Here is a 21173-nt window from a genome sequence, read left to right as displayed (position 1 = left end):
TCGTAATGTGGTTATCAGCTGTGTACAGGCAACTGTCTCCTGAGCACTGAGCAGCAAAACGGAGCAGTTGCTATGACTACTCAGAGCAGCTGTATTGCATTAGTAGAAACCAAAACTGTTCTCAGGGCATTTCTGACGCTTTTGACCAGCAGAAATTACTTTTGCAGGTTAGGATTAGCTAAAATTGTTCCGTTGTGACTAACATCTAGCTACAATGAGGCTTGCCCAGAGAAAAGTTTTGGTTTCCACTTATGCAATGCTGCAGAATTGGGATGGGACAGGAAAGTTCCAGGGTTATAGAACTATAGCAGTATGGGAATTTTGTTGACAGGACAGAACAGGAATACATTTTTACTCTTGTGTCAAACTCTAATGAAATGTCACGTGTTAAAATAGTTTGTTGTTTGCAACTAAACCTTCCTTGCGCTGCAGTGCTTTGTAACACATTTTACATAGTTGTTTCGGTGGACTGGTCCTCATCTGCCCTGTAAGCAAAGTATTCCCATAGATCGCCTCTGGAGCCAGTTTTGTCAAGCTGCGGGTGGAGGTATGATGTTTTCGTTAGAAGCCATGCTGTCAGCATTTTCTCTCTCTTGCTTCTCAAGTGGCTTGTGCTGTCAGCTGCATGCAGAAGCACAAGTAGCGAGCTTACTACTGCCCCCTTGAGAAGATTCAGACATATTACTAGTTACTCGATCCTCTCAATCCGTGTGACATGAGACACATTTAGTATCGAACTGTTTTCCATGTTATAGTATCGAAAAAACTAGTCAATCATTTTGATTGTGAACAGAAAAATAAACATGTCTGCATTTTCTAATTCAGAAGTGTGCCCAGAAGCTTTTCTTAGCCATGTGTCTCAGTGACAGGAGTACGTAGAGATGGGATCTGTTGTTGGAAGTTTGACCATAGTCTAATTCTTCATTCAAGCTAACTACAGCTGACAGAAAACAAGCATTTTAGAAGCCAGTATTCATAAAGCCAGTATTCATAAAGGAATGCTGCTAGTTGTTAGATAGGTAGCTATGGAATGAAGTAGCAATCTATGGGTATAGTGAAGCCCAGACTCCTGAATGTAATATAGCTAGATCTGAGTTCAGGCCAGGGATTTGAACCAACATGATCTTCCAGTGCTTCGTTCTGAACAGAACCATAAAAAAAAAATCCCACGTTTTCCGACCGGCAAAATACATTTCTAAACCGGTGCGAAACCCCACAAAGTACCGTTTTATCGTTCCTTTAACTTGTGTAATCACGTGTTTTACATTTAGCTCATTAAATGACTTCACTAATCAGTGCTGCTAGAGCAGGCAAGCTAGTTGTTTACATGCGTGATGGACAGACAAGTGCCACCAATGGTGCACGACGCAACAGAAATTTTGCGGGTGGAGAGCGAGCGAGAGTGGATTGAGGAAGCTTGAAGCGCATCTTATGACATGCATTATCTGACTTAGGTCAACAGAATTATACCTAGGGAGGAACTTTGAATATCCTTTGAGCTCGCTAGCTAACAAAACACGTCTTACCTTTTTGTAGTTAATATATCTAACGGGAAATGTGAGCTATACCTATAGTATCCTTAACTAGCATTGGAAATGTTAATCCATTCTCCTCTCGAATTAAAAAATCTCCATCTTCTGAATCACGCTTGTAACGTAAATACAGTAGTTTATGCTTCGGAGGGGGAGGCGCAAGTAGCCTGAACACACACTGGCAAAGATGTTCAGCTTGCATGCAGACACTGGAATACATTTGATTGACAGTGAAGGCTTTGCATAGGTGCTTTGTTTAGCGTTTGCCTGGAGTGTAACATAACGTTATTAACCGGTTCCCATGCTTTTAAAATAACAGTTCTGTTCCGGGAACAGTGTGGATAACCTTTTGTTCCCTGTTAAATTTCTTTCTGTACCTTCAAAAAAATTGTTTTTGGTTCTGTTCTGTGAACCAGTTCCACCCCCTGGTTCAGGCTGATGCTGTGTGTGCACATTTTTTGACTGTCAGGGGGTTTGATGCAAAACAACTTTGACCCAGTTTTGGGTTATAATCCAAAACAAACCCAGTGGCCAATTTTGAGCATTGTGTTATGGTCTGAGAGACAGTGGGTTATTGCCTCTTCATTACCTCACCAGGGCATCAGAGGGGGGCGTCTTGTGCTGAGATGCCTCAGTGAACGCAAACAGAGGAAGGGACTGGGGGTGCAGTTAATTTAACTATCAGAAGAATCCCACCAGCCCCTCTCTGTCCTGTGCTTTCTCTGTTATGTAACTGCTTGGAGTGACAGAGACCGAGGGAGATAGAGGCTGTTTTACTTCAGGGGCCCAAGTGATATGCAGCGTGGCTGCTTTGCTGTCTGACCCACATTTACACCAGTGGGAACTGGATGGGGAAACCCTGGATCTGTATCCTAAATGCCACCCTATTCCCTTTATGGTGCACTACTTGTGAACAGGGCACACAGTGTTAGTGGTCAATTAGTTCATTATGTAGAGAATATGGTGCTATTTGGGACACACTCTGGGAGCTGATTGACTTAGGCAGACTGGATGGATTGGTAGCTAGCTTCCCCTGACCAGGAACTGGTCTGGTGGTTTTAAATCTGGAACGCAAAGCTCTCTGGCTGGCGGGCTATTGTGAAACCATACCGGAATTAACAGCATGCATATTTTATACAGCTCAATGTTTTATGCAGTGTTTGTGGAATTTTGAAATGGAGGAAAGTGAGGGAAACTAAGAAATCGAAAATACTGTTTGGCTGGATCTATAATGGCCATAATAACTTTTCCCTTTACTGTCCTGTACCAAATTGATTGTCATTGTCTTGTGGTGGATTTGTCTTTGTACAGTTGGGCTACTTGGTTAGTGAATGGACTGGGTCAGTAACCAAGCGATCGCTGGTTCGAATCCTGAGCCTGCATGGTGGGAAAATCTGCAGTTCCGCCCTTGCGCAAAGCAGTTAAGCCCCGCACTTCAATGCAGAAGACACATTTCGGTTGAATGCATTCAGTTGCGCAACTGACTAGGTATCCCCTTTGAGCGCTTGGCTATTATGTCCCATGTAGTGAACAATTTCCAACCCCTGCCTGCCTCGCACAGTTTGAGTTTTGTAATCCGTCAAGAGGAACATGTCAAGGACTGGGAGCTAGTGTTTCATGATCCTACGCATTATTACACCTAGCTAGATAACATCACAGTACACACAGCCTTATACATCCCTGCTTAAATGTTGAGATGCTGCATGATTGGAGTTCAGTGCACCTGCTACTTTACTAGAATTTACTATTAGGCTACTATAATCTGTACAGAGATCTACTCGAATACTAGTCCTTGATCAGGCATGTGTGGACATTTTATCTTATTTTATTGAATGTAAGAAATTAATTTAGGGCTGTCACCGACTTAAAAAAAAAAAAAATTGTAGACCAGGAGTCCTCTGTTCTTTCGACCAATCGTCTGGTCAACATTTTTACATGTGTATTTCTCCATATGGACATTCCCTATATGTTTTAATAAAATCAACAATATGTAAACTACAGCCAGCTTGTCTGATGCTTCAAGCACTCTGTGATTCAATAATTAAAACACAAATGACTCGGGGGAGCCAGAGAGCCTAACCAGAAGAAGAGAAACTGTTTCCGAACCACCGCTGCTGCTGGCTTTCGCAGAGTCTGCCACTATGCTCCTAAAGTTGCCAGTAATAGTCTACACCAGGGGTCGGCAACCTTTTCCGTTTGCAGTGCCAATTTATCTTACCACTTCAACCGATCCGCATGCCAGTTCTGATTTTCATATGCACATTTTCATGGAACAGTTTCATTTATTTTATAATAGTCTTCGTATCTCAATCATTGTCATGTGGTTAATCAAAATTATATCGAAATGAAAATATACAAATCAAAAATTAACTTCCATTGCCTACGATGTAAAAATAGCTTACATAAATCCAACAAATAAAAACATTGCAGCCTGCAGGTAGAACATATATACTGTGTAGTAGCTATGCATGGCCTGTGTGCAAGGAACTTGAAACATTGTATCAACTGTGTCCACCCCAAAAGTTAACAATCTTGCGACGACATATAAAATGTTATGAACCCTCAGTTTCCCATGCCAGTGAGCTCCATACAGACAGCTGTATTTGCGCAAGGATAAGTAATCAGGAAGGCCTATTTTAAGACGTATCCACCGTATCCGAGCATAATTTCCCCCCTTACACGCAGAGTGGTTATCGAAAGGGGGAGAGCTGGAAAGATTTTTCAAATTGACAATATTTCTTCAATATAGGCTTTCTCAATGGATGTAAATTGTGATTGGGAGTCCCATAGGGCAGCGCACAATTGGCCCAGTGTTGGCCGGGGTAGGCCGTCATTGTAAATTAGAATTTGTTCTTAATGGACTTGCCTTGTTAAATAAAGTTTTTTTTTTTTAATTGCCGTGCAGGCCAGGTAGCCTAGGCCTACATTTATGCGTAATCACGTGCGTCTCCTTACTCAACATTGACCGGAGCACTCCAAACAAAATGATTAATAAATTGACCACTTGTAAATGGAATGAAATAAACCAAAACTTTTCACATGTGTTGCCTAGGTTGTGCGCTCCGCAAACGTGTCCACTCTGACAATGAACTTAAAGTAATAATAATATATTGAATGCATTAATGAACAGACATTACAGTAACCAATCAAACATTGTAGATTGGGAATTAAAAGTAAATTATACTGGTGTGCCATCCCCACGGCCTCTGCAATGGATTAGTCCACTGAGACGGGTGTCAGTCAAGATGTACCACAATTATGTTTCGCAACTGCTCGACTAAAAAAATGATCGGTCAACCAACAGCCTATCGACCGAACAATCGACTAAATGGGGAAAGTTGTAATTGAATTGAATGTAAGCCTACCTCTACCTTTGATTACACCGCTCTGACTGAGAAGACTGGCCTGGAGTCATCGGCTGTGTCACAAATGGCACCCTTATTCCCTATATAATCCACTAATTTGGACCAGGACCCATGTAATCAGCTTAAGTCTGAACACCTGCTGGAGGCCACACTTTGGTTGTCAAGGCAACTTTTATTGGAGTCACCACCTGTGCACCCAGGGATCATTAAATCATTCGAATGAATCAGCTGTGAAAATAGGCTATGTGACATTCTGTTTTATATCTGTTTTGGGAGTGTGGCATAGCTGTGTCTCAGGTAGTTTAATGGCAGTAGGGTCGTGTAGTGCTAGCCTGGTTCCAGAGGTTTCTACTCTTGTCAATGCCAACTCAGTTTTGCATGACCAAGATTGAGAAGGAGTTGGCATGATGGCACAAACAGACTGGCACTGAGGCAAGCATGCTGCTTCTTGTAGCAAGGTTTCTGTATCATAGCTATCATGGACTTTCCTATCAGGGTCCTTCTCTCTTTGTCACCATACACACTACAGGTTATACCTGCCTTAGCTAATACTGCTACGACAGGGGTCTTCAAGCTCTTCTTGCCCAGGCAAATTGGCAGCCCAGGAGCCCCACATAATTAGAAGAGGAAGTGTAAACTCTCAGCTCTTTCCCTGGTTAAGCAAAGGTTGGCAATACTCCAGTAAGTGTAATTAGCGCAAGTGTAATTAGCGCAAATTAGTAATTTGTTACATTTTAGGGAGTGGCATAATAAAGTTGGCATCATTAGGAATAAGATCCTTCGCTTTTTTTCTACTGTAGGTACAGTTGAAGTCACAAGTTTACGTACACCATAGTTTTTCACAATTCCTGACATTTAATCCTAGTAAAAATTCCCTGTTTTAGGTCAGTTAGGACCACCACTTTATTTTAAGAATGTGAAATGTCAGAATAATTGTAGAGTAATTTATTTCAGCATAACCTTTTTTCATCACATTCCCAGTGGGTCAGAAGTTTACATACACTCAATCAGTATTTGGTAGCATTGCCTTTAAGTATTGCCTCCACAAGCTTCCCATAATAAGTTGGGTGAATTTTGGCCCATTCCTCCTGACAGAGCTGGTGTAACTGATTCAGTTTTGTAGGCCTCCTTGCTCACACATGCTTTTTCAGTTCTTCCCACACATTTTCTATATGAATGAGGTCAGGGCTTTGTGATGGCCACTCCAATACCTTGACTTTGTTGTCCTTAAGCCATTTTGCCACAACTTTGGAAGTATGCTTGGGGTCATTGTCCATTTTGGACGACCCATTTGCGACCAAGCTTTAACTTCCTGACTGATGWCTTGAGATGTTGCATCAATATATCCACTTCATTTTCATTCCTCATGATGCCATCTATTTTGTGAAGTGCACCAGTCCCTCCTGCAGCAAAGTACCTCCACAACATGATGCTGCCACCCCCGTGCTTCACGGTTGGGATGGTGTTCTTTGGCTTGCAAGCATAACCCTTTTTCCTCCAAGCGTAACGATGTTCATTATGGCCAAACAGTTCTATTTTTGTTTCATCAGACCAGAGGACATTTCTCCAAAAAGTACTATCTTTGTCCCCATGTGCAGTTGCAAACCGTAGTCTGGCTTTTTTATGGCGGTTTTGGAGCAGTGGCTTCTTCCTTGCTGAGCGGCCTTTCAGGTTATGTCGATATAGGACTCGTTTTACTCTGGATATAGATACTTATGTACCTGTTTTTTCCATGTCCATTTCATGTAACCTGTCTTCAGGACAAATATAAGCACCTAACACACACACACACACACACACACACACACATCCCATTACTTACTTCAAATGTTTTATGGGCTACACATTCCCCATTTTGTGTGCGCTCTCGCTCGCACCCCCCACACAGTTCCCATAAGTTACTAGCTACATACCTACATACCTTGCATGCGCTACATATCCGCGACTTCGCTCTCTAACTCACACACACACACACACTTGGATTTAATACGCGAGCTAGCTAGTCAGTCTTCTTGTGCCTCATCACACATACTGACAGACACAGAAACACGCAAGCTTTACACATTACTCACCGCCCACTAAACTTGACTAATGGTTGAATGGCAAGCACTTATCATTGGTGAGTTAATTAAAACTTGTCAGGTCGCCTGACCATCTCCTCGGGGTTCTTTGGACTTGCAAGTGCAACTGAACTCGCAAGCAAAAATTAGAAATTTGCCCAGCATCACTGACATATATTCCCCCTTGACCGACTGAAACACAGTAATTGACAGATCCACCATTAACGGGTGGACTTTTTTCGGTTGCCTGCTCAAGGGGCTCTGCCTCTACTTCAGTGAGCTCGTCTGAGTTTGCGGAGTCGCTGATGAAGACCCTCTCCGGCTTGTGTCAAAAATGAGTCGCCAATAAGTTGACGCCACTGATTTTCTGACCCAGTTCTCAGCATTACATGACAATTCAAAAATCGAGTTATTTTTCTCTCTAACGAGGAGTCCATCGATGCAGTAGAAAGCTTAGCTAGCTACGGTGTAGTCACTGTCACTGCTGCTTATGAATGATGGGTTTGACATTTCTGAAGAGCGAGAGACAGTGTAGCGTGAGGTAAATGTCCTGTTTTCCTGCAGATGATACTCTACTGTAGTTTTGATTGGGCAAACAGGAAAATCATCCGATTGAATATCCTATTGCATCTACATTCAGTGTAGATGAAGGGGAGGAGACAGGTTTACCTCAAAGTCTAACATATGGGATTGTTTTAAGATGGTCATACCATGCATCATTTAGCTATTTGATTTTTAATTTTAGGACTCCTTTAGGTATAAAAAAAATTATAATTGAATTTGGCCTTTACTACTATAGCCCATAGAAACGCATTGAATAACACATTCATAAATTACCCCAAAAAGTAAAAAAATGTATATAATTTTCTGCCAAATGTTTTGAAGTGGAAGATGTAAGACAGATTAGCAAATATTTATAATTTTCTGGACACATATTTAACCCCTTATTTTTGTTGCCACTAAACTACCTCCATTTATTTTGTATGGGTTACCTTCAGATGAGTCCTGTGACACGTGGGGGTCGTAGAACGAAACGGAGAACACCATCGTGTTCATTCCTGAGTCTCTCCTTTCCATAGTGGTCATAATAGTTTGTAGGACAAACCATTCGGATGCTACAGACGTTTTCGTGAGAAGGCAGATTTTTGGGATGTATCATGGTCTGACAAACACCACTGTAGCCCTGCCACCTCCACTGCAGATGCAGAAGGCAGACGTAGTCGGCTGTGGTGGATTAAGATGCAGCCCATGCAAAACAAATGATAACTCTAGCTTAGTCACCTCCCTGACCAAGGCGCCCCTCCCCAGATTGCTCAGTTTGGCAGGCGGCCAGCTCTAGGAAGAGTCTTGGTGGTTCCAAACTAATTCCATTTAAGAATGATGGAGACCACTGTGTTCTTGGGGAACTCCATTGCTGCAGAGTTTTTTTGGTACCCTTCCCAGGAGCTGTGCCTTGACACAATCCTGTCTCGGAGCTCTACGGACAATTCCTTCGACCTCATGGCTTGGTTTTTGCTCTGACATGCACTGTCAACTGTGGGACCTTATGTAGACCTGTGTGTGTGCCTGTCCAAATCAATTTGTAGAAACATCTTAAGGATGATCAATGGAAACGGGGTGCACCTGAGCTCAATTAAAAGCAAAGGGTCTGAATTCTCATGTAAATAAGGTATTTGTGATTGTTTTTTGTTTTTTTTATATATTTGCCTGTTTTTTGCTTTGTCATTATGGGGTATTTTGTGTAGATTGATCCATTTTAGAATAAGGCTGAAATGTAACAAAATGTGGAAAAAGGGAAGGGTTCTGAATACTGTGTGTGTAGATATTTTATTGTCCTTTTATTTTCCCCTAACCCTACCAACCCCTCCCCTAATTGGAGTAAACTAATAGACTAAACTTATGCTTCTACTTCCAGCTTATACATACTATATACATTTCACAGACACAATAGTTATCTTTTTTTTATTTTTTTTATCCCATCCTTCAGCTACCCATCTATCTCTAAAGACCATCCAGTTCTATTTGCCATATATTTTAACTGTGCTGTTTCACAAAAGTGCTGAACCTATATAGGGTTTCAGATGTTTTCAGAAGATGGGCAGGGACTCTGCAGTCCTAATTTCAGGGGTAAACTGGTTCCACCATTGGCGTGCTGTTGCTTTTCTCAAAGCAAGCATAGAAGGCATTTAGCTCGTCTGGTAGGCTCTTGTCGCTGGGCAGCTCTGGGCTAAGTTTCCCTTTTGTAATCTGATAGTTTGCAAGCCTTGGCACATTCGTCGAGCGTCGGAGCCGGCATAGTAGGTTTCGATTTTAGTCTTATATTGATGCTTTCCCTTTGGTTCAGGCTAGAGTCGGTCGCAGCCTGACGTTCTCCAGAGAAGGGAAGTCTGGCTCTGGCCTGTTTCTAATTGGTTCCTTATGCAAGAACTCACCTTGCCCAGTGTGTTCATTAGTGCACTATGTTTCTTGTAGAACAAATTCAGGAAGGTCCCTCCCTGTTTTTGGCCCGTTTGCTTCCTAGTTAATACACCTCGAAGTATCGCTTGTCCCTGACCTTGGGTTGGCCATTATCATCATAGAACATGATGTAAATTGTGTTTCCTCGCATTGAAGAAAATGTGAGCTGGGTGTTGCGTCAAGATTTGCTTCAACTGAGAGAAATGAAGGCCCAAGACCGGTCTGTTTGTAGACTAACTTCATATACTAGCTTCTCGTCTTGCGCCGATGTACATCATTTGTTCTAAGAGATTAATAACATTAACTGGTTTTGGCAGCAAGCAGAAGGCCGTTTGTTGCTGAATCATTGGTATGTCACTTGGCTAGCCTAAATGATGTGCATAGTTGGTGGTGCTAGCTCTGTCCTGTTGGTTGGAACCTTGCCAATTCATGTATTGAAGAGAATTGTTTAGGCTAACTCTTAGACACATCTTGTTGATTCTGCTTCCTCTGTCTAAACCGTTAAGGAAATTGACCACACCATGTGCTAAGCCATATAAACATTTGGTCTAGTGAGTGACATTAATCTAGCCTGGTTGCCAGATTATAATCTTCGGGCAAGTAAAAACAATGGGCAAGTGCCCTTGAGCGCCTAATGTCAATCCCTATGGTTGTTATGTAAGCTCTCGGTGATGGCTGTCCCCTGTGAATTGGACATGCCTACTCGGTGTGAAATGTTATCATAGTTAACCAGAGCACAGGCAGTCACAGTTTGCTTGAATAGCCCATCTGCTCTCTTCATCCCTTTGATTTGACCAGGTAAATTAACTGAGAATACATTGTCATTTACAGCAACGACATGGGATATAGTTACAGGGGGGATGAATCAGCCAATTGGAAGCTAGGGATTATTAGGTGGCCACGGTCAGATTTGGGAATTGAGCCAGGACACCCCTACACTGTACAATAAAGGATCTTTAGTGACGACAGAGAGTCAGGAAACCCGATTTACGTCCCATCCGAAAGACGGCACCATACACGGGGCAATACTGCCCTGGGACATTTTGGATATATGTTTTAGACCAGATGAAAGAGTGCCTTCTACTGGCCCTCCAACACCACTTCCAACAACATTTGGTCTCTCATCCAGGGACCAACGCTGCTTAGCTTCAGAGAGAGGCAAGCCAGCAGTGGGATGCATGTTGGTATGTTGGCTCTCATGGAGCCAAAGGCTAGAGTGAGTCAATAGGACATGTTGTGATGGTAGTTTATTTTTTATTGATATGATATGGTTTATTTGGATAATTGCTCATGAATTCTAGGGCTGGCATAAAAATAGAGTACTCGAATGGAGAAAGAAATCTAATTTTAGAACACACGGCCCCCATTGGAAAAAATATGTGCTCATTTATCTAAGTCTATACCAGTGCTTCTCAATTATTTTCTGTTATGCCCCCCCCTAGGAAGAAGTAAACATTTCGCGCCCCCCAACTCTCCGCCGCGACTAAATAGTATAATTTGTCTATAAAATTGTTATAAGTACACCTCTGCATAACATTGTATCCTTATTAACATTAAAGAAAACAAAAAAAGAAAGAAATATAGATCAACTTACAACAAAGAATAACTTTATTAACATTGTTTTTTTAGTCTGTAACAGAAAAGACTTAAAGTGCATCGATTTGCCTGAATTTTTTTAAAAATATACTTACATGTCAATTCACAATGCAGAATAAGTGTCCTATTACATGTGTGTAACCACTAGGGCCTGTGCAATGGAGTTGTATCTACCACAACCCTTTACAGAGACAACGCAGCTACAGTAATATGTCGATAGCGACAATTGCGGCACTTTTTTTCTACGCCTAAAAAATGTTAGCGTCACAAGCGTCCCTACCTTTTTCAGACAGTACAATTCTGCTCTGCATAGAATGTTCGGTATTGTTTCCCTGACAGCAGTGTACGTTGTTGGTTGATGTGCTGCTTTCTTTTAATGCTGATTTTTATGGTAGAGTAGCTAATGTTTTCTTTCTATTAAATATCTTAGTAAGTCATGGTATTTAACAAACTTTAAAGTACTTTTTTTTAGTAGAGAGTGGTCTGCTATGCAGGCAAGCTGCACGCAGCTGCTCAAGTTTATTTGATTGACAGTTTTGGTCACCTAGTGATGGATGTTAGTCTCGCTTCTGCTGCATTCCTTTACAGACAAGTAAAATGCCCGTTTATATCTCCAGAGAGGTTTTTGTGAGCTTCTTAAAAAGCCGTAGTGTAGTCTACCCTAACAGGCAACATGCTGTCGCCGCAGAGCTTTCAAGGGGCCACATTCAATTATGTCTGAAAAGGGTCATCGATACAGGCAATACAGGCATTTTTAATTGTGAGGAAAAGAACAAAACATTTTTATTAATGTTAATGATCCCGTTTGAACTTTCACACCCCTAGTAGCCACAGTGCTTAAAATAAAATAGACTACGGAGATGGTATAATAAATAAAATGTTAATCAAAGCAGGAATGCATGAAGTAATTTTGATGTGCAACATAAACCAGTGATGGTCATGCATTCTGGGTTGACAATAAGGCTATTGTTGCTATAGGTTACTGTCAACATAGGGCTCCAGAATTTGTAACTATATATTTTTTTGCTGAATAGTTAACCTTTTGCCTACATGTACATGATGTGACCAATAAATGTTTTTACTCGCACAGCCAAGTCAAATGGTCGCAAAATACGACTCAAGGGTCAGTCTAGAGCCCTGCTACACAGTGAGACTGCTTCATGGTTGAACCTTTCGCATAAGGGCGCAAACTCCTGTTTTTAAAGGTGTCAGTCAGTGTGTTATGTGGTTTACATTTCACTGAAGCGATGATGTTGCTTTGTTAATGTAGCTGGCCTCCAGACTAACCTCGTTTTAATGTTTTCCTTGTGTATGTCATTGCACCTCACCAAAGCACTGTTGTTGATGATGTAGGCCTAATGACTGAATCTATGACCTTTCCTTTGTTATATTCCTCCCCCACAGGAGCACCATCTCCAGCGGGCCATCTCTGCACAGCAGGTGTACGGGGAGAAACGGGACAACATGGTCATCCCCGTCCCCGAAGCAGGGAGCAACATCGCCTACTACGAGTCCCTCTACCCCGGGGACTTCAAGATGCCAAAGCAGCTCATTCACATACAGCGTGAGGACTATTACTATTCATGTAGCCTGTGTGTCTGTCTTTCTCCTGTGTGTCTTTCTCCTGTGTGTCTGTCTGCCGCGCCTGTGTGTCTGTCTGCCTCTGTCTGTTAGCTCTATCTGTCTGCAGTCAGTCGGTGTTTGTTTTTCTTGTCTTGAGTGTGCCTGGTGTGTCTGCTGGTTTTCCTGTATGTGTGTGTGTACGCATACTGCAGTTTGTTTGTGTGTTCATGCTGCTGCGTGTTCATGCTGCTGCGTGTGTGTGCTCTGTCTGAGGTATGTTTAAGTGATTGTGTCAGCCCCTGGGGTGTCTCTAATAGCAGCAGTGTGATCTCAGACGTGTTCTGCTGTCTGAAAGCATTTGAGCTCACTCACTCACTCACACACCACACACACAATCACACAGGCTGCGGCGGGGGGAGAGTGGGGCACTCTGTCTGTCTGGATACTCAGTAAGCCCAGGGGACCCCCTCTCAGCCCCAGTTTACAAACACTCCTGTCTGCACTGTTTTTTTTAAAGGACTTTCATATAGAACCAGATATGCAAAGGGATGGCAGGCTTTTTGCAAGCTTAGCGTATTTCTGGAGTTGGCAGCATTACGCTGCTGATTGTGGGCAAAAAATAGAGATGTGTTTTTATCAGAATTCCCATTTATCATCTTTCTGTAACACCTATTCACTATAAAGTACACTACTTTTGACCAGGGCCCTTAGCTCTCTATATAGGGTGCCATTTGGCAAGCACTCTAAAAGTACTGCAAAGTGTTGTTGGCGTTATTTCTTACTTCAACCCGTGTTCTCTATCACAGCTTTCAGTTTGGATACAGAGCAGCCGGACTACGACCTGGATTCAGAGGACGAGGCGTTTGTGAATAAGCTGAAGAAGAAGATGGAGATCACCTCTCTGCAATTTGAGGAGATGATTGACCGGCTGGAGAAAGGCAGTGGCACACAGGTACTTTAACTTATGGCTGAGATCCCGTTAACGGGATCAACTTGACAACAGCCAGTGAAAGTGCAGGGCGCCAAATTCAAACAACAGAAATCTCATAATTAAAATTCCTCAAACATACAAGTATTTTACACCATTTTAAAGATAAACTTGTTGTTAATCCCACCACAGTGTCCAATTTCAAAAAGGCTTTATGACGAAAGCACCCCAAACGATTATGTTAGGTCAGTACCTAGTCACAGAAAAACACAGCCATTTTTCCAGCCAAAGAGAGGGGTCACAAAAAGCAGAAATAGAGATAAAATTAATCACTAACCTTTGATCTTCATCAGATGACACTCATAGGACTTCATGTTACACAATACATGTATGTTTTGTTCGATAAAGTTCATATTTATATCCAAATATCTAAGTTTACATTGGCGCGTTATGTTCAGTAATGTTTCGCCTCCAAAACATCCGGTGATTTTGCAGAGCCACATCAATTTACAGAAATACTCCTAATAAACATTGATAAAAGATACAAGAATTAAACATGGAACTTTAGATAAACTTCTCCTTAATGCAACCGCTGTGTCAGATTTAAAAAAAAAAATTTTTTTTTAAGAATTACGGGAAAAGCGCACCATGCTATAATCTGAGTACAGCGCTCAGAGCCCAAACAAGCCATACAGATATCCGCCATGTTGTGGAGTCAACACAAGTCAGAAATAGTATTATAAATATTCACTTACCTTTGATGAGCTTCATCAGAATGCACTCCCAGGAATCCCAGTTCCACAATAAATGTTTGTTTTGTTCGATAACGTCGTTAATATATGTCCAAATACCTCCTTTTTGTTTGCGTTTAGTTCAGACGAAAAGTTTTTGTTTGCGCAGGTCAGACGAAAAGTCAAAAAATTCCATTACAGTTCGTAGAAACATGTCAAACGATGTATAGAATCTATCTTTAGGATGTTTTTAACATAAATCTTCAATGATGTTTCAACCGGAGAATTCCTCAGAAATGCGATGGAACGCAGGTCGCTTTCACGGGAGCGTGCGTGACCAGACACCTGACTCAAAGAGCTCTCCTTCGCTCATTCTTCACAGTAGAAGCATCAAACAAGGTTCTAAAGACTGTTGACATCTAGTGGAAGCCTTAGGAAGTGCAATATGACCCCAAAGACCAAATATATTGGATAGGCAAACCTACAAACTTCAGATTTCCCACGTCCTGGTTGAATTCTTTCTCAGGTTTTTGCCTGTCATATGAGTTCTGTTATACTCACAGACATCATTCAAACAGTTTTAAAAACTGCAGAGTGTTTTCTATCCAAATCTACTAATGCAGATCTTAGCTTCTGGGACTGAGTAGCAGGCAGTTTACTCTGGGCACCTTATTCATCCAAGCTACTCAACACTGCCCCCAGCCATAAGAAGTTAGCCACACCACAATGTTCAAGGCATTTCTTAGGCCAGTGTTAGGACATAGGACAGTGTTTTTCAAACCTCTTTTTGTGTACCCCAAGCCGTTCTGCCTATTTGGTCAAATAAGTGGAATGGCTAGGAGTACTTTTAAGGAGAAGTTTGGGAAGCACTTTTGTCGGCTGTAGGTGTTCATGATTAGTCTAGGTGCTTTATTGAGTACTAGAAAGAACAGTGTGACTAAATGTGTGTTGCCTCCTCTCCTCAGCTGGTGAGCCTGCAGGAGGCCAAGCTGCTGCTGAAGGAGGATGACGAGCTGATCAAGGAGGTGTTTGACTACTGGACGAGGAAGCGAAAAAACTGTAAGAGTGGCTCGCTCATTCCCACTGTGAAGCAGGAGAAGAGAGACGGATCCAGCACCTCAGACCCCTACGTGGCCTTCCGCAGGAGGACCGAGAAGATGCAGACCAGAAAGGTGAGGCTGGAGGCCAGTTCCCACGACAGGGTCTTTAAAGACCCAGCCATCACCCAGACACAATGCTGGATTTAGTTGTAACCTAGAGCTAGTTTCCTAGTGCCTGCATTGGGCATACATTTTAGTTCCAGAAATCTGGGTCCAGGAAACTGGCCTACAAAGAATAGTAAAGAGAGAATCTTGTTTACTTACATGTGCCTCCATAAATCGATCTTTAGAACCGTAAGAACGACGAGGCTGGGTATGAGAAGATGCTGAAGCTGCGGAGGGACCTGAGCCGAGCCGTCACCATCCTGGAGATGATCAAGAGGAGGGAGAAGAGCAAGCGGGAGCTGCTACACCTCACCCTGGAGATCGTAGAGAAGAGGTGAGAAAGCCCTTCAAAGCTTGTTTTATCTCTGGTTTCTCGCTGGGTTTTGGACCTTGAACAACTTTATTTGTCTCAGTTACTAACTATCTAGGCTTTAGAATGCTATTTGCTGTGGGTATAAATTATTGGTCCCCCAAATCAAAGAAAACAGTTGCTTTCTCCGTGATTGCAGGTTAATGACTGTCTGCAGCTGTTAGTTTTCAGGCTGATTACACACCTGCCATTTTGGTTCTGTGACTTGGGTAGTATCCTGTCTGGTTGATTTTAAACCTGCTGTTTGTTTGCCAAAGGAGGCTCCTTGGGTTGTCAGGGCAGGCTGAGGATGTATCCCAAATTGCACCCTATTCCCTATATAGTACACTATGGGCCCTGGTCAAAAGTTGTGCACTATAATAGGGCCGTGATCATCAACTAAATTCAGCTGCAGGTCGATTTTCTTTTGTGAGTGGATGGGCAGGGGGCCGGAACATAATTACAAATAATTGGTGGACTGAAAATTGACAGCAAGAAGCCCAAACGGATAATATTTGACTACAACTTAATCATTTGAAACCTTGCTTACATTTGTATACGATCACATATCTATTTTATGTGTGGGAATACTTTTTATGTGTGGGAATAATTTCCAAATTTAAAATCACTTGGAGCTGATTTGCAGTTTTTTTTGTCAAGTCTTTTGCTGAACAAACTTGGGGTGCCAAATAATATCACCTGCGGGCTGCCAGTTGGCGAACACTGATGTAGGGAAGAGTGCCATTTGGGACGAATCCTGTATGATGGGTATTAGCAGAGTAGACCAAGGCCATGTATTTTTTTTATGTAGTCAGGCTTTGTTGCTCATGTTAATTGGGGGCATCATTCAGTGCTCTTTTTTGCATGCATTATCAATTAGAATTCACCTTATTTGTGCAGTAAGGTCAAAGCAATGAGCTTATTCACTTTCACTCAATTCACTGGCCATAAAAAAAAATGTTTTGTCAGTACAGAATAGAATAAGCTGGGCTTATTGTTGGTTAGTTGCATTTATATCTCTTAATTACTCTTAATTAGTTTTTTGGGGGCTTGCTGTTCCCTTGTGGGGCACCTTCTGTCCCAATAGCACCCTATTCCCTGCAAAGGTTGCAGGTTGCCACAATGCAGGTTGCCATTTGGGAATCGCATTTCCAAACATAACATATCAGAATGGGATAGATTCCATCTGAAAGTAGATGTCACTGCGAGTTTAGATTTTCCTTCTTTCCTTGAGTGCTTTTGATTTGTAGTGACATTTCAATTTCCGCCTGTTATCAGCCTGCCCTGCGCTAGCGTCTGCATCCTGATGGTTTTATTTTTACTCACACAGTTGGATTGGCGTATTGTTCTATGATGAAAGATGTTTTGCCCTTGTATAGAAGAGATCCAGGTGGCCAACTTCCTTCACTACTTTTCGGAGTATTTTCTCTGATTTTAGAAATGGTGTAGCCTGCTCACATCCAGTAACTTGCCTGTGCAAAGTACAAAAAGTACTTATGAAAGACACATGGTTAGGCCTACTTCCACACTGCTGAATGCTCCTGCAGTTTAATTGTGCAACGTTTTGACCTAAAAGGGTATTTCTCCAATAACCCTCACCCCCTCTTCCTCTGTGTCCTCACTAGAAACGGCATGCCTGACTACGGGAGTGAAGTTATGGCAGAGGCCCTGGCCCAGAGGGCTCTGGTAAAGCCTGTCTACACGATACCCATCATTCCCCTCTCCAACAGCAACCAGTACCGCCACCAAGACCACATGGACATGAAGGAGTACAAAACTAAAGTAAGAAACACATATCAAATCACATTTTATTTGTCACATACGCTGAATACAACAGTTGTAGACCTTACCGTGAAATGCTTACGTACAAGCCCTTAACCAACAATGCAGCTCAAGAAATAGAGTTAATAAAATGTTTACTAAATAAACAAAAGTAAAATAAAAAATCCAATCTAAAAGTTACACAATACATTTACATAACAATAACAAGGTTATATACAGGGGGTACCTGTACCGAGTCAATGTGCCGGGGTACAGGTTAGTTGAGGTAATTAGGTGTTGTATTGATAAGGAGATGGGACACCATTATGGTAGCTTCGAGAACGTCTTTACTAAGAACACCGGATATGTTACACAGAGCATTATGGGTACTGTAGTAAATCATGCTACAGCTCTCGTGACTTATTTAGCTAGCACTACTAAGGGTGCCATTGGGGACACAGACCCTTCTCATTATGACTATTGAGCAGTCAATCAACCAACTGGGAGATGAGTGACTCTCCTATTGTTTATCCCCACACTCATCTATTGATGTAACTGTGTCCCTCCACACTCCTAGTCCACACCCCCACCTTGCTTTCATTCCTTCCATTGATTTAACGGATGCCCCCCCCCGTACTGTAGCCTTACCCCCCTACCTCTTCCCTCTGGGGCCTTGGGTTGAATGAGAGTTCAGTTCACTAACCTCTACTAGTGGTATGGAGGAGTGTGTTCAGTCAGTGAGGGGTGGGGTCTGCTCTTTGGGTAGGCAGGGAGGGGTGGAGTGTGTTGTGGTCAGTGGGTTGGGTTGGGGGGGGGGGGTCCTGTCTTCAGGGAGTGGCACGATCTGTCTGGGCAGAAGCATCTGGTGCATGCCTTCGTGCCTCGCCTCTCATCTGCATACCAATGACTCACTGTTCTGTTTCTGAATGGCACCACCTCCATATGAAATGCTACAGGGCTCGGAATACCTTTTTGTAGCACAGCCTCTATTCTTCATATGACTTGCTATATATATTTGTTCATTTATTGAATAGGACAGAGGTAGAGAGGAAATATGGAGGATGAAGTGTGTTGAAATAGCAGTGGGACGGATTCAAACCCATGCTGCAGCGGTGTCTGTGATCTGGAGGCAGCGGCTTCGACCGCTAGACCAACCTAGGCCACGCTCTGAATCCCTTTAATAATGTAGACAGCTGTGTAACAGTTTTCCTTTTCTGGTTCTCCTCCTTCCAGCCGGAGAAGACGGAGGTGGTCAGAACGAAGAGGAAGTACGAGAAGAAGCCTAAGATTCCTCCTCTCTCTGCGCCCCAACACTCTGGCCCTTCTGTGTTCAACCCCAAGGACCTCAACCAGTATGACTTCCCCAGCTCTGACGACGAACCCTTCTCACAGGTAAACTCATAAATAACGCCGGTGGTGGTGATGTTTGCGTTCTAAATGGTACCCTATTTCCTATTTAGTGCACCACTTCATGGGCCCTGGTCAGAAGTAGTGCATCTGTATAGGAAATAGGGTGCCATTTGGGGTGCAGATAATGATGGTGATAATGTTTAGTATCTGTCTCTTATACACATCTAGATGTGTATAAGAGACAGATGTAACTCACCCATCCCCCCCTCTCGTGTTTGTTTAGATCCATTCAGGTTCCTCGGAGGCAGAGGAGGAGAATGACCCAGATGGCAGCTTTGCGTTCCGGAGGAAGGCCGGCTGTCAGTACTACGCTGTGAGTAGAGTAGCTGCCTGCGCTCCTTTGACTCCGCTGCTCTATTTATAGCCCATACGCTGCTCTTTCGGCCAGCCACACACACAGCCAGGGCTGACGCTTTTTTCTCTTCCATGCTCTGCTGACCACATCAACGCCTTACTGACGGAGCCTTCCTGCTTTGTCTCTCTTTTCCCTCTCCTCCCTCCCCTCTCTCTTCACCCTTTTTCTATTTTCTTCTCTCTATTGCTCTCTCTCTCCCCCATTCCATCTCGCCATCTCCCTCGCGCTCTCTCTCTCTCTGTCCCTCTCTCCCTCCCTCAGTCTCGTCTGGACCAGAGTGGTAACTGGCCGTGGGTCAGCCCCTCTGGGGGTGGTTTGGGCGACCCTCGCTTCCGCTACTGCCTCACGTCCCTGACGGTGCCCCGGCGCTGTGTAGGGTTGGCAAGGCGACGCACGGGCAGAGGGGGCAGGTGAGTTCAGACGCCCTTACTGCTGCCTAGGCTGTGTCCCAAATGGCACCCTATTCCCTATGTCGCTCACTACTTTTGGGCTCTGGTCAATAGGAAATGGGGTGCCATTTGGGACACATCCCAAATCTCGCCTTGAGGCTCTACTTGCCTGTTGTAGTAGCTGTTCATTTGACAGGGGATCCTATTTCTGTGCTGGATGTCATTGAGGAGATTAAGTTGGCAAGTGGCGACAGTTTCTGACACACTCACTGCAACACGTGCACACAGATTGGAAACAACTATCAGGTCTTTTAGGAAGGCTAGAACTATAATACTCTCATAGTGTGACATGCAATTACAGCTGCAACATTTTATCATGCATATTCCACCTGCCCCAGGCTCTGAATTTGAGGTCTTCATCGGTCTAAAAAGTTTGGCTGTTCCGAAATGGACCTGGGGCTTTCCCATCCGGACCCAATATGCGTAAAAAAATGTTTTATTAATTCCCAACCGACCCAAGAATACCTAGACCCGGTACGTCGAGACCTGAATGGATCCTGACCCGGTCCGATCTGAGGGAAACAGAAAATGATATATATTTTTAAGTTACTTTATTAAACAGAGCTGATAAAGCGCGAGGTAGAGAGAGGTACTGCTCTAGCAGGGACAGTGCTGTGTTTACTCAGTGTGTGTGAGCGAGTGACATGGGGAGGGAGGGAGAGAGAGATGCAACCAACCAAGCCGACTCGCCCTACAGTAGATAGTTTATTGAAAACATAAATACATTTGCACAATTGGCACTTCTTGTCTCTCAAATACATTGTTACAGTTGTTGGTTAGCTAGCTAGTAAATTTGAGCCATATTAGCATAGACATGGCATCAGTCAAAACACCTCAAAACAAGGTATCATTAACAAAATACAACAAGCTGAAGTGATTCCCTACATGGCAGCTTCTTGTCATTGTTGCTCGCTATTTGACTGTTACGAATAATAACTCACACCTTCCGGCCACATAGATGCGTGCGCATGATTTTCGCAACATTGTCAGTCAACCTGTCTATTGCCGCTTTGATGACTTAAGATTGGTAAACAAGCTACACGTGCCACTCGTGAAAAGCAAGGGCAGGAGCATAAATTATACAATTTATATCTCTACTGTATTGTCCCTGCACTCTATTGTCCCTCTAATCACTCTGACATAAATGCAAATGAAAATGGAATCAAACACTTCATGAGAGCTCATGTTGCTCAACATTTCTATAGGCTATGCAATTGCGTGAGAAAACAGTAATGGCCACTACTAAAAAGAGGAGGATCCAATCAGCTTTCTATAGACTAGGCCTACGCCTACTATATTTATTTCTCAATTTTACTAATATTAAGCACATTGTTTATTTTTACAACAGGAGTATAGCCTACCTGGCTGGCATGAAAGCGTTCTCCATTCTTTATTTAAGTGCATAGGTGACA

The 21173-nt window shown here is 43.0% G+C and overlaps 1 protein-coding gene across 1 annotated transcript in view; it reads left to right on the top strand.

Annotated features, from left to right (window-relative positions):
- The window catches only part of LOC111973112 (enhancer of polycomb homolog 1), a 44505-nt gene that overhangs the window by 2347 nt on the left and 20985 nt on the right, over window positions 1-21173 (top strand). Inside the window, exons 2-9 of the mRNA XM_024000352.3 lie at window positions 12415-12574; window positions 13380-13525; window positions 15198-15404; window positions 15623-15771; window positions 17412-17568; window positions 18781-18939; window positions 19181-19270; window positions 19574-19722. Coding sequence (XP_023856120.1) covers window positions 12415-12574; window positions 13380-13525; window positions 15198-15404; window positions 15623-15771; window positions 17412-17568; window positions 18781-18939; window positions 19181-19270; window positions 19574-19722 — 1217 coding nt within the window. The remainder of the gene's footprint in view (window positions 1-12414; window positions 12575-13379; window positions 13526-15197; window positions 15405-15622; window positions 15772-17411; window positions 17569-18780; window positions 18940-19180; window positions 19271-19573; window positions 19723-21173) is intronic.

Source organism: Salvelinus sp. IW2-2015, linkage group LG14 (assembly GCF_002910315.2).
Source record: "Salvelinus sp. IW2-2015 linkage group LG14, ASM291031v2, whole genome shotgun sequence".
Taxonomy (NCBI): Eukaryota; Metazoa; Chordata; class Actinopteri; order Salmoniformes; family Salmonidae; genus Salvelinus; species Salvelinus sp. IW2-2015.
Note: the sequence above shows the minus strand (reverse complement) of the source record. Positions and strands in the feature narration are given on the sequence as shown.